The sequence below is a fragment of the Trematomus bernacchii genome, unplaced genomic scaffold, assembly GCF_902827165.1.
Source record: "Trematomus bernacchii unplaced genomic scaffold, fTreBer1.1, whole genome shotgun sequence".
NCBI lineage: Eukaryota > Metazoa > Chordata > Actinopteri > Perciformes > Nototheniidae > Trematomus > Trematomus bernacchii.
The window spans coordinates 13031630-13044014 of record NW_022987828.1 but is presented as its reverse complement, the minus strand read 5'-3'; the positions used below and the strand labels follow the sequence as shown (position 1 = coordinate 13044014).

The following is a 12385-nucleotide window of genomic DNA, read 5'->3' as shown; positions in this document are numbered from 1 at the left end:
CAGACAAACACTCAGAGAGCACATTTACGGCCAAACACTGAACGCCATCTGTCAGTCACTGTAGGAGGACATTACTGCTGACACACACACACACATTCACATGCACATTCACACTCACATTCACACTAACACACACACACGCAGGCTCTTTCTGTCTGGCTGAATCTGTATTTGTGACACAAAATTCACACCCAAACTGGCTTGTGTCTGTATTTGTGTGTACACTCGTTTGTCTTCTTGTGCATATTTTGCCTGCTGTGTAAACACAGCATGTGGGTTTTGTCAGGAAGGTTGTCTGTGTGTTGTATTTTCTTTATTTTACGTGGCCATAATTAATAACGTTGACAGCGATCATGCTCACATGGTAATTTGCTTGATAAAAAGTAGTAAAATCCTTTATTCAAAAAGTATAATCAGCAAATTATACTTAATTATATAAGCAGGTAAGATTGGTTTATCTGATATATTTTCAATAAGTTCATTATATATTTTTATATTGAACATCTCGGGAAATTGCTAAAAAGGTTTTGTTTGACTAACAGTCCATTAACCTCAAAGAAATTAAATTGACTTTTTTCTTTTGAAAATTGAAATCCTCATAATAGGAAGCTGGAACAAGTGCAGGTTTGGCTTCTTCTTTCAATCAATCTCCTGTCATTCCTCCAGGTAAATGATTAACCAATCGTTATACATTTAACTGAAAGCAATAGACACATCTTACTGGAGATTTACCAAATAGTAGACTATAGGTCAAACTAGCCACAAGCAAATATTGATATACATTGTGCATCATAACCGACAGTTAAAAAATGTAAGTGGCAATTCTGATCCACTATGGTTCAGTCGTTTTTAAAGTACTTTTCCTTGTATTATTTCACAGCTTTATTTCTTTTTTACTTATGTAGGTTACGGACTGAAATCGTTTTTTAGAGTTCAAATACCTCTACCTCAGAATTGTATACAAGTACGAAACTTACAATTGTTGGAATTATATATTTAAGCCACTTTTGTCCTTTTCACATACTGAGAAATGACTTCATTACAACCAACTTACAAACAGCAAAGTGGTTTATGTATGTATATTTTGATAAATCTTCAATCATAAGTAATCAAATTAACTTCATCTTGTTTCCATTATGTATAAGTCCCATGATAACAGATGGAACAATAACACACACGGATGTCATTGTGCAGCCCCATCCTCTCACTTCCCGCGACCCTGCATGGACAAAGAGAAGTGTCAACACCACCTCTCTAACTGCACAATTAACATGCAAATGAGCCCAGTCGCTAATGGCGAAGGCAAAGCGCTCTTATGATGGAAATATGCTTTCTGTTTTGGCAGTATGGGTTAAACATTAGTCTGTGGAATCAGCTGAGGACAGGAGGGCAGAGGGCCCCGAGGCTTCCCTGAGGGCAGGAGGGGAGAGAGGGATAGAAAGAGGTAGAGACAGAGAGGGAAAGGCCTCTGCACCTGCTTCACTGACTACAACACACACACACACACACACACACACACACACAAGACCAGGCAGTTATAATCAGCCCTGTTCAGGCTGTCAGCCCGCTCAATAACTTATCCCCTCAACTGCTTTTGTTCTAGCAGCAGCTCGGCTGATGCGGCCGCTGCCCCTTATTCAACTGACATTTATTTTCAATTTCTGCCCTCAGGCACCGCTCACTGACCGAGCAAGTAAACAAACCAGCAGTTCACACACTCCACACGTCAGGACTCTTCAGACTCAATGCAGCGACAATCTGCCGTGACCATATCAGATGTTTATACAAACTCTGGAGCTTTAAAAGTATGAAATAGTCCTTACTGTTTGTACACATCTGACTGAAAAGCCTTATATTTGAAGCTTTGAAAAGGTGTAATGGAGCTGGATAGCATCTATCAGTTTTTTAAATGTAAAACTACATATATTTTTAATTCAGTTTTTTTTCCATAAAGGCAGGCTGGTCACAGGGACACGATGGAGGCTGACAGCATTTCTTGCCTTGTTAGCATCCCTGTCAAAAGGTGTTTGTGTGTGTGTGTGTGTGTGTGTGTGTGTGTGTGTGTGTGTGTGTGTGTGTGTGTGTGTGTGTGTGTGTGTGTGTGTGTGTGTGTGTGTGTGTGTGTGTGTGTGTGTGTGTGTGTGTGTGTGTGTGTGTGTGTGTGTGTGTGTGTGTGTGTGTGTGTGTGTGTGTGTGTGTGTGTGTGTGTGTGTGTGTGTGTGAGCTGAACAATGCGTGGCTCTAAGTGATAAACCTTGAGTGGCTCCCAGTAACAGGTGTGTGCTCTATAAAAGGACCAGTCGTTTGTCAAACCTCATGAAAAGAGGAGGTGACGACCATGAGTCCATTTAGTCATCGCTAACCGGCCTGAAAAACCAAAACGCACTCTCTGAAGACATTAAATCTATTATCTGTCTGTCAGTATTATTTATGCAGTGTGGACAACTCTGTTAAAAAAAATAAAAAGACACACCCTGAAGCTGTGAACAGACTGGTAAACTAGGGACACTTAAGGTATTATAATTGTAGGTTTGTCTCTGCAATTATTTCCAGTATGTTGTATATTTTACCTCCGATTTATATCTTTCGTACTCTTATGCACAATTTTTTCAGACGATTTCTTTTCTGCTACTTTCTTTATTTTGATAATTTCTTATGGGTTTTGTTAAGCTGCTGTCATTTGCACTATAAGATCGTATTGCACTGGCAATAAACTGGACTAAACTCATTTATTTCGGCTAATTTATTCACGTTTGAGTTTTGATGCTTGCTGCAGACTTTTACAAAGCAGGATAAGTAAAGAGAAAGCAACAGAAAGAAAATCCAGAAGTGCAAAATAAGTTCTTATTTTTATTTAATTGCCATTGGTAGAATAAAAGGTTGCTTGAACACCTGTGAAACAACAAGTATTCCTGCATGTTAAAGCCGTTTTTCACAGCTTTCTGCCTTTCCCCTATTTAATATAGTCCTTTTTATATTCAGTTTAATTTGTAATGTTGCATCATTATCACCAACTTTCTGTCTTTGCTGGGCATCTCTTAATGAAAACCATGCAGGAATCTCAGTGGGATTTACATGATTATGTAAAGTATAAATACAAATTGGAGTCTCATGAGGATAATGTTTGTGAACCCTGCTAGGAAGATAAGCCGCACCATTATGATAAACACAGTGGCAGAAAAAGGTATAATTCAATCATTGTTTGCAAGTGTTTGATTACTTTTCCATTTACTTGTGGAGCTTTTGTCTTAATTACAGTGGATACATTTTAATTTCATAAATACTCCGGTTGCCACATTTGTAACGTAGCAGAAAAGGCAGTGATTTACATGAATCTCTTTAACATTCAGCTGGCATGGTGTGCATGTGTCCTCTGCATGTTATTTGCATGCATGAGTGTTTTGTGCATTTTGTGTTGGCTTACTTACAAATGATCCCCTGAATGTAACAGTGCTTGATGGCGGCAGCAGCAGCAGCAGCAGCAGCAGTTGTCTCTGCTTTCCTCGGCTCCTAATTAGCCAGAATTAAGAAGTATTTCTCGGCCCATTGAAGAGTCCATTTCCTTTGAAACCAGAGCATAATAAACCTTAAGTAATTACCCCAACTCATGACTATTAACTCGCAAACCGCCAGCTTCCCTTGACAACATCCTCCGCAGTGTTGTGTGGTTAAAAGGCCATTGCCGCTACCCAGCTATTTACATCCCATCTGGCAGGGTGCGAGCGAGAGACAGGCTGAACTCATTCCTAAAGACAAAACCCGAGACCCCTTTCACTCTTTCTCAACTTGTGTTTTCTTCCCTCCAAATAAGTTACAAAAGGGCTTCTGATTTTCTTTTTCTGTCTTTCTTTCTTTCTTTTTTTTTTAATCCACTCACTCATTTGCATGCACCGAGGCCGAGGTGGGGGTCTGAATGTATAATCTTCCTGCATTTAGTAGCCTGTAATCCCGACGCTTTTCCTGTGATGTGATTTTCTCCTCTTGGTCCCCCATGAACAATTAACTTGTAATCTCCACAAACATACATTCTGTCGCTGCAGAGATGAGACGGAGGAACCCCCACGGGACCCGGCGTACAAACTGCTCTGCGCTCCCCGAGGCGGAGCTCCATTCAGCCGGGCTCCATTACCGCAGCCCCGCGCCTCACCTTCCCTTTCGTTAACATTCTGTCAGCTGCTCGGAAATGTTGAGTAAATGCTGTGTGACCCTGTATCTGTTTTGGTTTATCATGAGCTGGTTGGGCAACATGGGCTGAGACACAAGAGAAATTAAGTACCTGATAATATGATATCAGATTTGGGATTTTTTTCAAGTGGCGTGTGCGGTTGCAGGAAATTGACCTGAATAGCTTTTAGGGATTTACTAACTAAATTGTAAAGTTGTTTCCAAATATATATTTTAATATACATTTCCTTAAAATCCTTAAAGCGCTGCTTTTCCCTTATTTATCCAGGGAAATTCAATTCAAAGGAGGAATAAAGTAAATTATCGAGTATACATTTCGTTTTGGGGTTTGAGTTTTAACTAATGTGTTAATAATCAACATCAACAAAAACGACTTTATTCTATTATTTAAAATGTCTTCGTTTATTTAAAAAAAGAAATGAGCAAATAAGCTTCAACATATTGTCTGTAAAAGGAAACTCATAATGTTTTTAAACAGAGGAGGCCTTTGAAATAATACACACAACTATTTTAGATATTTAAAAAATGACTTTTTTGCTGAATTGAAGTAATAGATTTGGTGGAATAAAGGTTTGCTTTTATCAAAATAAAGACATTTTTTTCATATAATGATAATATAAAATAAATCGAAGGTTGTATGTTTGAAGGGTTTAAATTAGCACTTTTGATTATACAAAATAGCTAAAGTAAAGAATAGTACACTTTAATTAAACCAGACTTTAAAAGTATAACTCTTGACCTGATAAATATGTTTTTTAAATGTTTGAGTATCCAGTAATATGAAAACCAGGGGAAGACGGTGAGATATGATCCACAATTTCAGTTTTATTGAAATTTCAGCCAGGGACGCTGGGCGATAATAAATATTTCATCAGTCATCAACAATGTACAAAAATAAAGACACGGGGTCTCTTGGCATAACAAATTAAGTTCAGCAAAAAACAATCATGCTGTGATAATTATACCGTCATGCAAAAAAGAAAACCGACTGACGATACAAAATGGAAATCGGAGCACAAATTGACACACAGTGAGCCACCAAATAAAAATAAATGTACAGAATTTAAAACAAATATAGCCAATAAAATAAGCCAAATACATAAATGTCATTATTTTCATTTACAACTCAAGTTTAAAATCCTTGGTACAAGGCACAGAGAGCATTCTTCGTTTTCACAAAATGACGCCTGATCCAAAAGAAAGGAAAATCAAATCAAAATGTTCATGCAGCCTCCTTCCACTTTTACACTGTGGCGTGAGACTATACAACTCAGACACACGGAGATGTGGCACCTTGTTGCATGACACACAACTTTTCTTTTCACCTTAGATCGGCAAAATCAGCAGTCTTTAAAGTCCTTGTTACAAGGAGGAAAATTACTTTTTTTTTTCTCATACGCCAAACAAGAAAACAGACCAAACAACAACATGCACCAGTGAGACCAAACCCCCCCCCCCTCATGCCCTGAATCCTGTATTTACAAACACCATCACATGGCTCAGTCTCTGCGGGTCTGCACGCATCATTTCATCAGGTCCTTGCCCTCCACTGAGAGTCTGCTGAGGCTGGATGAGCTGATGGGCATGTGTGGAGGAGTGGGCACCTGGCAGATGGTGCAGGGGCACGGCAGCCCGGCCCAGTGCTGGAAGCCGGGGCCCAGCTGCAGGGGCTGGGGAGCAGACGGGACGCCCTTCATCAGGGGGGTGGGGGGCTCGGATAGACGTGAGGCCCGGCAGCGCGCTGGACAGCGAGGAGGATGTGGGTGTTGACAGCGCGCCGCCGAGCAGAGGGTGCACCTGGTGCGCGGCTGCGGCGGCGGCTGCAGCAGCGTGGGCAGCAGCCAAGGGGCCACCGGCGTGCCCACCCGGGCCCCCGGGGTGACCCACGGAGCCGCAGTGGAAAGCCGAGTTGTGCCCTCCGTAAATCTCCCCAACCAGCCGCTTCATCTCGTCCAGGGAGCTGTTGAGCATCAGGATGTAGTTCCGGGCGAGGAGCAGCGTGGCGATCTTGGACAACTTGCGCACTGAGGGCCCGTGCGCGTACGGCATCACCTCGCGCAGGCCGTCCATAGCCAGGTTGAGGTCGTGCATGCGCTTCCTCTCCCGGCCGTTGATCTTGAGTCGCAGGTGGTACATATCTTCTTCTGTGACTGGTTTCTTTAGCTTGAACTTGTTGCTGTCGCCGCTGCTGCTGTCGCCGCTGCTGCTGCTCTCCACTGACTTCGGGTCTTCGGATCTCAGGAGGTCGCTGGCGCTCAGCTTCTGGGTGGAGGAGGACACGGAGGATCCGACAAGGTGGTGGAGGTGGTGGTGGTGGTGTGGATGGTGTTCTCGGAGTGACATAACGTCCATGTCCGGGGAAGAAGCTCTGCTGCTATCTGAGTCTGAATTCATTTTATGGGTTGGCTTCAGAGGTGGTTGTAGGAGGTCTCTCTCACTTTCCCCCTCTCTCTCTTTTCTCCCTCTCTCTGTCTCTGGTCACCTGATGTTGTCCCTCCTGTCCCACGCTTTTGTCCCTCTTATCACATCGGTGTCCACTTTCTCTCTATCTGCCTCCCTGTGTCTGCGGTGAGGAGGACACTGATAGTGGGTATTTATACACGCAGGGAAACAAAAGCGGCTTTCCTATTCATAACGCCTTAGGAGGATGACGTGCCCGTTAGAAAGGGGGCGGTGTGCTTTGACTGTCCCAGTGACCGCGGTGCGCAACCATTCACTGCCATTGTCAGGACACTGCTGGGGGGCACAGCGCGCCTCTCTTCAGTTCTTCTTCTCCTTTTTTTATTCTCTTCTTCCCTTTCTCTTCTCCTCCTGGGATCAGAAAAGTTGCTCCTCCGGGGACGAACATGGTCAGTTTTGAAATTGCTTCTTTTATTCGATTTTTTTAAAAGACTAATTTATGTCATAGAAGTTGTTTTTATTAAAATACGTTTTTGTTGTATTATATTTTATCCATAAGCTACCGAAACACCTGTAATGGTCTTGTCTGAGCATTTTATGTGCTACGTAATTTGACTTTTACGCACAAAATCCTTGTTATAACATCGACAAAAGTGTTGCTTTTTATTTCAGCTGTTTCAATACATATTTGTTTGGTAATATGCAGCAAGAAAAGTGAAGACTGTTCTCTAAAATACCTCCCCAGCTTCTCACACATTGCTCATTTTCAGTGTTTTTCGTACGGTCAAATCTCAAAGCAAACTCTCGCTGGTTGCCTGAGGGAGTGAGGAGGAATGAAGGGAAATTGCTTCCACATTCAGCAGCTCCTGTGCCGCAGGGAGCCGGCCTCCGCTGGGACAGAGAGGGAACAGGCCGCTCCGACACTCCGCACTCTGCTGGCCATATGGCAGCATGTGGGCCTCGTGTCTGGACCTCCATAAAACCTCTCATAGCTCCCACGTCTTGTACTAAAATAACATTTTCGTTTAATTTCTTTCATTTTTTAATATCCGATATTTCATAACTTACAACTGTGTTTTCCCACAAATCATTCAAACAATGTTCTCCCGAAAAATGAACAAGGAAACTATATTTGGATTAATAACATTTAGCATATAGTTATACATTTCTTTTTAGATTTAATGACAGTCAAAATACTCATAAAACAGCCATTATACCATTTTCAAAAATGTCATTACAAATACTTTATTCTTCCCTTAAGGTGCTGTTTGAGGCAAACACCACACACAGAAATCTACAAGTACAAAATAAGGAAGAATATTACAAAATGCCATGCTACAAATATGTTTAAAAAATAAGGCAATAAACGTTATACATTGAAATCACATTGAACTATATTTCACAATAAACCGATTAATGAAAATAAAGACAAAACATTTACCCTCTTCAAATATATTTTATTAAGCAATCAGACAGATCTCTAAAGGTGTTTTTGTATTAAATTAATAGAAGAATACACTAAATTGAGTCAGCATTGTCTATATTGAGCTGCTGAGAGTGCTCTCTCCACTCTGAAGAGTCTCCTCCAGATCTGTTTTGTGAAGGTGGAGTGGAGGAACAGGCCTCCAAACAATAACATGTGGAAGTAACTCAAGCACGACCACCTCAGCCTCCATCCCTCCATCCGTCTGTCCGTCCGTTCATCTAACCGTCTGCACACCCACCCACCCAGCACTTCAAACCCATAATAAAGTATGTCTCAAACTCTGCTCTCTCTATCCTTCGCCAATGAGATCCCCCTGGTAGAACAGTAAAAATGAGTATTCACGGCCTCATTGTTGGCCCTGCAAAAGAGCCCTTCTCATAAAGGTGCTGCCAATGCAAAGAAAAGCGCTGGTCGGCTTTGCTCTCTCTTGGTGGCATTTGAAAGTGTAAAGCTTTGAATACCAATTGCTTGAACTGGACATATGTGAATCCGCTGTAAGCCTACTAATCCTGTCCCCAAGTGTTTCTTTGTGTGCGGGGCAGCCTCGCACACCCAAGAGAAAGTGTTCCTAATCCGGCCAATGTGGAGAAATGTGTGAATGAGAGGGCCAGCGAGGAGGTGTGTGAGCATGAGTGTGTGTCAGGTATCAGTTTGTGCAGGAAACACATGCTTTTTGAATGAGTTTATTTTGCTTTATGCGTGTGTTTTTGGTGTTTTTGAGTGTGTGTGTGTCCATCTGAGGCCCCTGGCTCCACACCACCAGGACACTGGTCTAAATGGAGGCAGTTATTCACCGTTCCCCACAGCACTGTCGCAGCAGGTCGCCCCTAATGTGCTCTTTTCACTGCGTAAGCTCCTTGCTTTCCCTTTATTCCTCTGTTCGTATCTTTTTTTTTTTATCTCTCTCCTCCTCTCAAACTGTTCCTCGCTTACTCTCGCTTACTTCTCCTTGGTTTCTGGCTGCCTTTTCTCTTTCTCTCTTCTTATAAGTGGCTCTTTGCCCTCACTTCAGATTTTTTTTTGGCAGCAAAAGGACAGCTAGTTAGCTGCTAATAGCCATTAGATCAAAATGTGGGTCAACACTGGGTTAACTTTACACTTTGAGAGGGGAGTTATCTTTCAGCACAAATTAATCAGACAGCAAATTGGCAGAAAGGATATATGGGGAATGTGATCTTCCTTTAGAGAAATACTTTAGGTGATTCATAACATGTTGCTGAGTTACAGTGCATTGTTCTGAATGCTATGAGTAAATGACCTAATGTCCAAAACAGTGAAAAACAGTTACATCTGAAAAAACGACTCATCAGAAACTTTGCATCCTTATTTAACATATACCTGAAGTCATTTTGCCACATGCCACACCCTTTCTATTCCCCTCATATTCTTATTGTTTGAACGTCATTTTTTTTTTTACAATTCACTGTTTCAAAGTGTATCTCCGAATTTGTGTGTTTTATTTTCCAATTAACCCGATAACTTTGTGTTTCCTTGTTTATATCGGTACTTTATACGAACACAAACAAAAAGACCAGGATGTTTTTTTAGTTCAGCTTACGCTCAAAGTACATGATGTCTTCAAAGCGAGTTTGATATTAACAATGAAGAGACTGACAATGTGAAAGGTGTCAATAGTATTAATGATCCAACAGAGAATCTCCTCTTTAATATACAGCTTCCCTTATCATTTATAATATAAGTTTCAGCTCATTGTTAAAATGTCAAACCCACATATTTACTGTTTTGGCTCACTCTCATGGCTCTAATAGCATCATTTCTTGCCACAGCATGCAACTGTTTTCAGTAAAAAAGCTCTAAAAACCAATTGTACTCTACCTGTTCAGCACCAAACAGTAGACCGGCACAGTCAGGGACACTTATGGTGAACATATTTAGGCATTTAGCAGCTAAAGAGCCAGATATGTCCATCAGGCATGTCTAAAGACCAAAGCAAATAGATTAATATTGGACTTAACTGTCTCTTACGCGACTCCAAATGAATTATGATGTTACTTTGTCACATGAAATAACTTTAAAGATCCAAGGTGAGTACAGTAGTAGTTTGGTTACTCACCTGTGTATTGCAGTTTTAAATTCCTCACAGAAGTAAATCAACACGTTCCAGAAGGCAAGGCAAGTTTATTTATATAGCACCTTTCAACACAAGGCAATTCAAAGTTAAGAAACATATTATAAAATGGCATTTAAAACACTCATTTAAAAGCAAAGATAATACAACATGAATATCAAAGGTACATGAATTGAAGTTACAGCAGTGTGAGATACACGCATCTGAAATGTTTAGGTCTGACTCTCAATCATTGCTAACTTTTTAGCAGAAATAGTTTTCTTTGACCTCACTTTCTTTCTACTTTCTTTTTTAACTTATCCTTTAGTTATTTCAAGTATTTTAATCTGCAACCCAATATTCTGAAAATTCAACGGATCCTGGCCATACAGTATCTGTGTCAAATTAATTTGCACCCAGACATTCATGTGGCTTGCTAGTTTTGGACCCCATCTGTAACCCCAAAACAAACTATCTCCTCCCCGTTCCTCCCTCCTGGGTGGGCCACTACCCCCCCTCTAATGAGCTCAGGGCCGTAAACAGTCAATGGAGGCGTCCCTCCAGCAGCATGGGAGGACAGTAGTCGGCTGTTTCACCATCACTGAGACACAAACGGTGTCATTTAAACATCTCTGGGTTGAAAGGAGCAAACACAATATACACTCAGAGGGAGACTCAAGGTCGCAGCCAAAGGTTTGAAGGTCGATATTCAAGTAAAACATTATCTCTTGCAATCAACCGTAGTATGCATATTCATGTGAAATCCACAATAATAGGTACGTTTTAGTTACTGTTTTTTAATATCTGTTGCAAACGGAAACCATATCCTTTTATATTGCAATTTCTATTTTATTATTTGAATACTGGACATCATAGAGATTGTTTTCGGTGTCAGTTTACTGAAAATAGCTCCGATTTGTTGCTCCGTCTAAAACATGCCGGCACCTTCTGAATGAACAGCTACTGTTCACATTACAATTTGTGTCCACCTGTTTTTACATCAAGATATCATAACTACAGTTTTTTATTCTGATTAAGTGGGGGTTTAAGGTCATGTAGTTAAACAACGAGTGACAACTGTTTGAGTTTACCAAAAATATATATGATTATCATCCCCTCAAAAAGTGACAACCTCATCATAAATAATTGAATGAAAAAAGTCAAAAATAGGTATTGTTGCGTTGTTGTTGGTGCTCTGGGGACTCAGTGTCAATTAGGGAAAAAGACATCTTCCAAATTATGAAATGAACTGCATGTATTCAGGATGACTAACTCATGAGGGACTCCAAAATGCCAGTTTGGCTTCGGAGAGATTCACTTACTTAACTGTGTATTGTCAAAGAAATCAACACAAACTGTGCCTGTTTGCTTGCACCATGTTGATTTACAGTATACAGTATGTTTGCCAAATGCACGAGTAACTGCCGATCTATTCTCCTTTTATTTTGCCTGTCAAAGCCACCATTTGAAGTTGCACAAAGAGAGATTTCACAAAGGTTGCAGCATTTGAATGGCAGATGGAAGACGGCAACACGAGTATAGAGATCTGAGAGTAAAACCCTCTAGCCATCTTCAAAAAGTATATTTCTCAGATTCATATATTTTAAATTAAAAGCATAAAAAAGTAAAAAGATGTGCTGCACCTCTCAGAAATGTTTGGGTAACTTTTTCAATTTTCCATCGCTTGGTAAATTCTGTGTAAAAGAGAATATCAATAAGATTTCTGTCTTTCTTATTCCTGTTTTGTGAAAAAGTAAACAAACCTTCATATTACAGCAAGCCTTTAATTAAGGAGACGATCAAACAATTAAAAGCTCGTTAATTACAGACCTCACAAGCGTCTCCGCCAACATGAATATTGAGGTCCTAATTAATATTTGTGAGGCTGTTTTGTTCTGTGAAGACATTGGCGTTAATTAGGCAGAAACAAGTCAAATTAACATTTCATTAATGAAGAAACATACCTTCATGTTCTTATTTCTCTCTGTCTCAACACGCTCTGATACACAATTGGCTTCTCAAAGCTTTCTGAAGCATGTTGATGAAGAGTTTTATCAAACAGAAGCAAGTTTTCTGTTATGGATTCATTTCCATCCCGATGCATACTGCTCGAGGTGGGTTTTTCCTTTTGAAAGATAAATATTTACTGCTGTTTGAAAAGTCACAATTTAATTGAAACTTTGCTTTCTTTGTATGCGAGAGATCTCAAATCCTGATTTAAGGTCAGATTTTACACATTTGCTTCA

At 40.6% G+C, this 12385-nt stretch overlaps 1 protein-coding gene across 1 annotated transcript; it reads right to left on the bottom strand.

Moving 5' to 3' along the window:
- Positions 1 to 5708: 5708 nt before the first annotated feature.
- On the bottom strand, positions 5709 to 6579 carry olig3 (oligodendrocyte transcription factor 3). The gene is given in 2 exon segments (XM_034152596.1): positions 5709 to 5888; positions 5890 to 6579. Coding segments are annotated over 2 exon segments (870 nt in total).
- Between the last annotated feature and the right edge of the window lie 5806 nt (positions 6580 to 12385).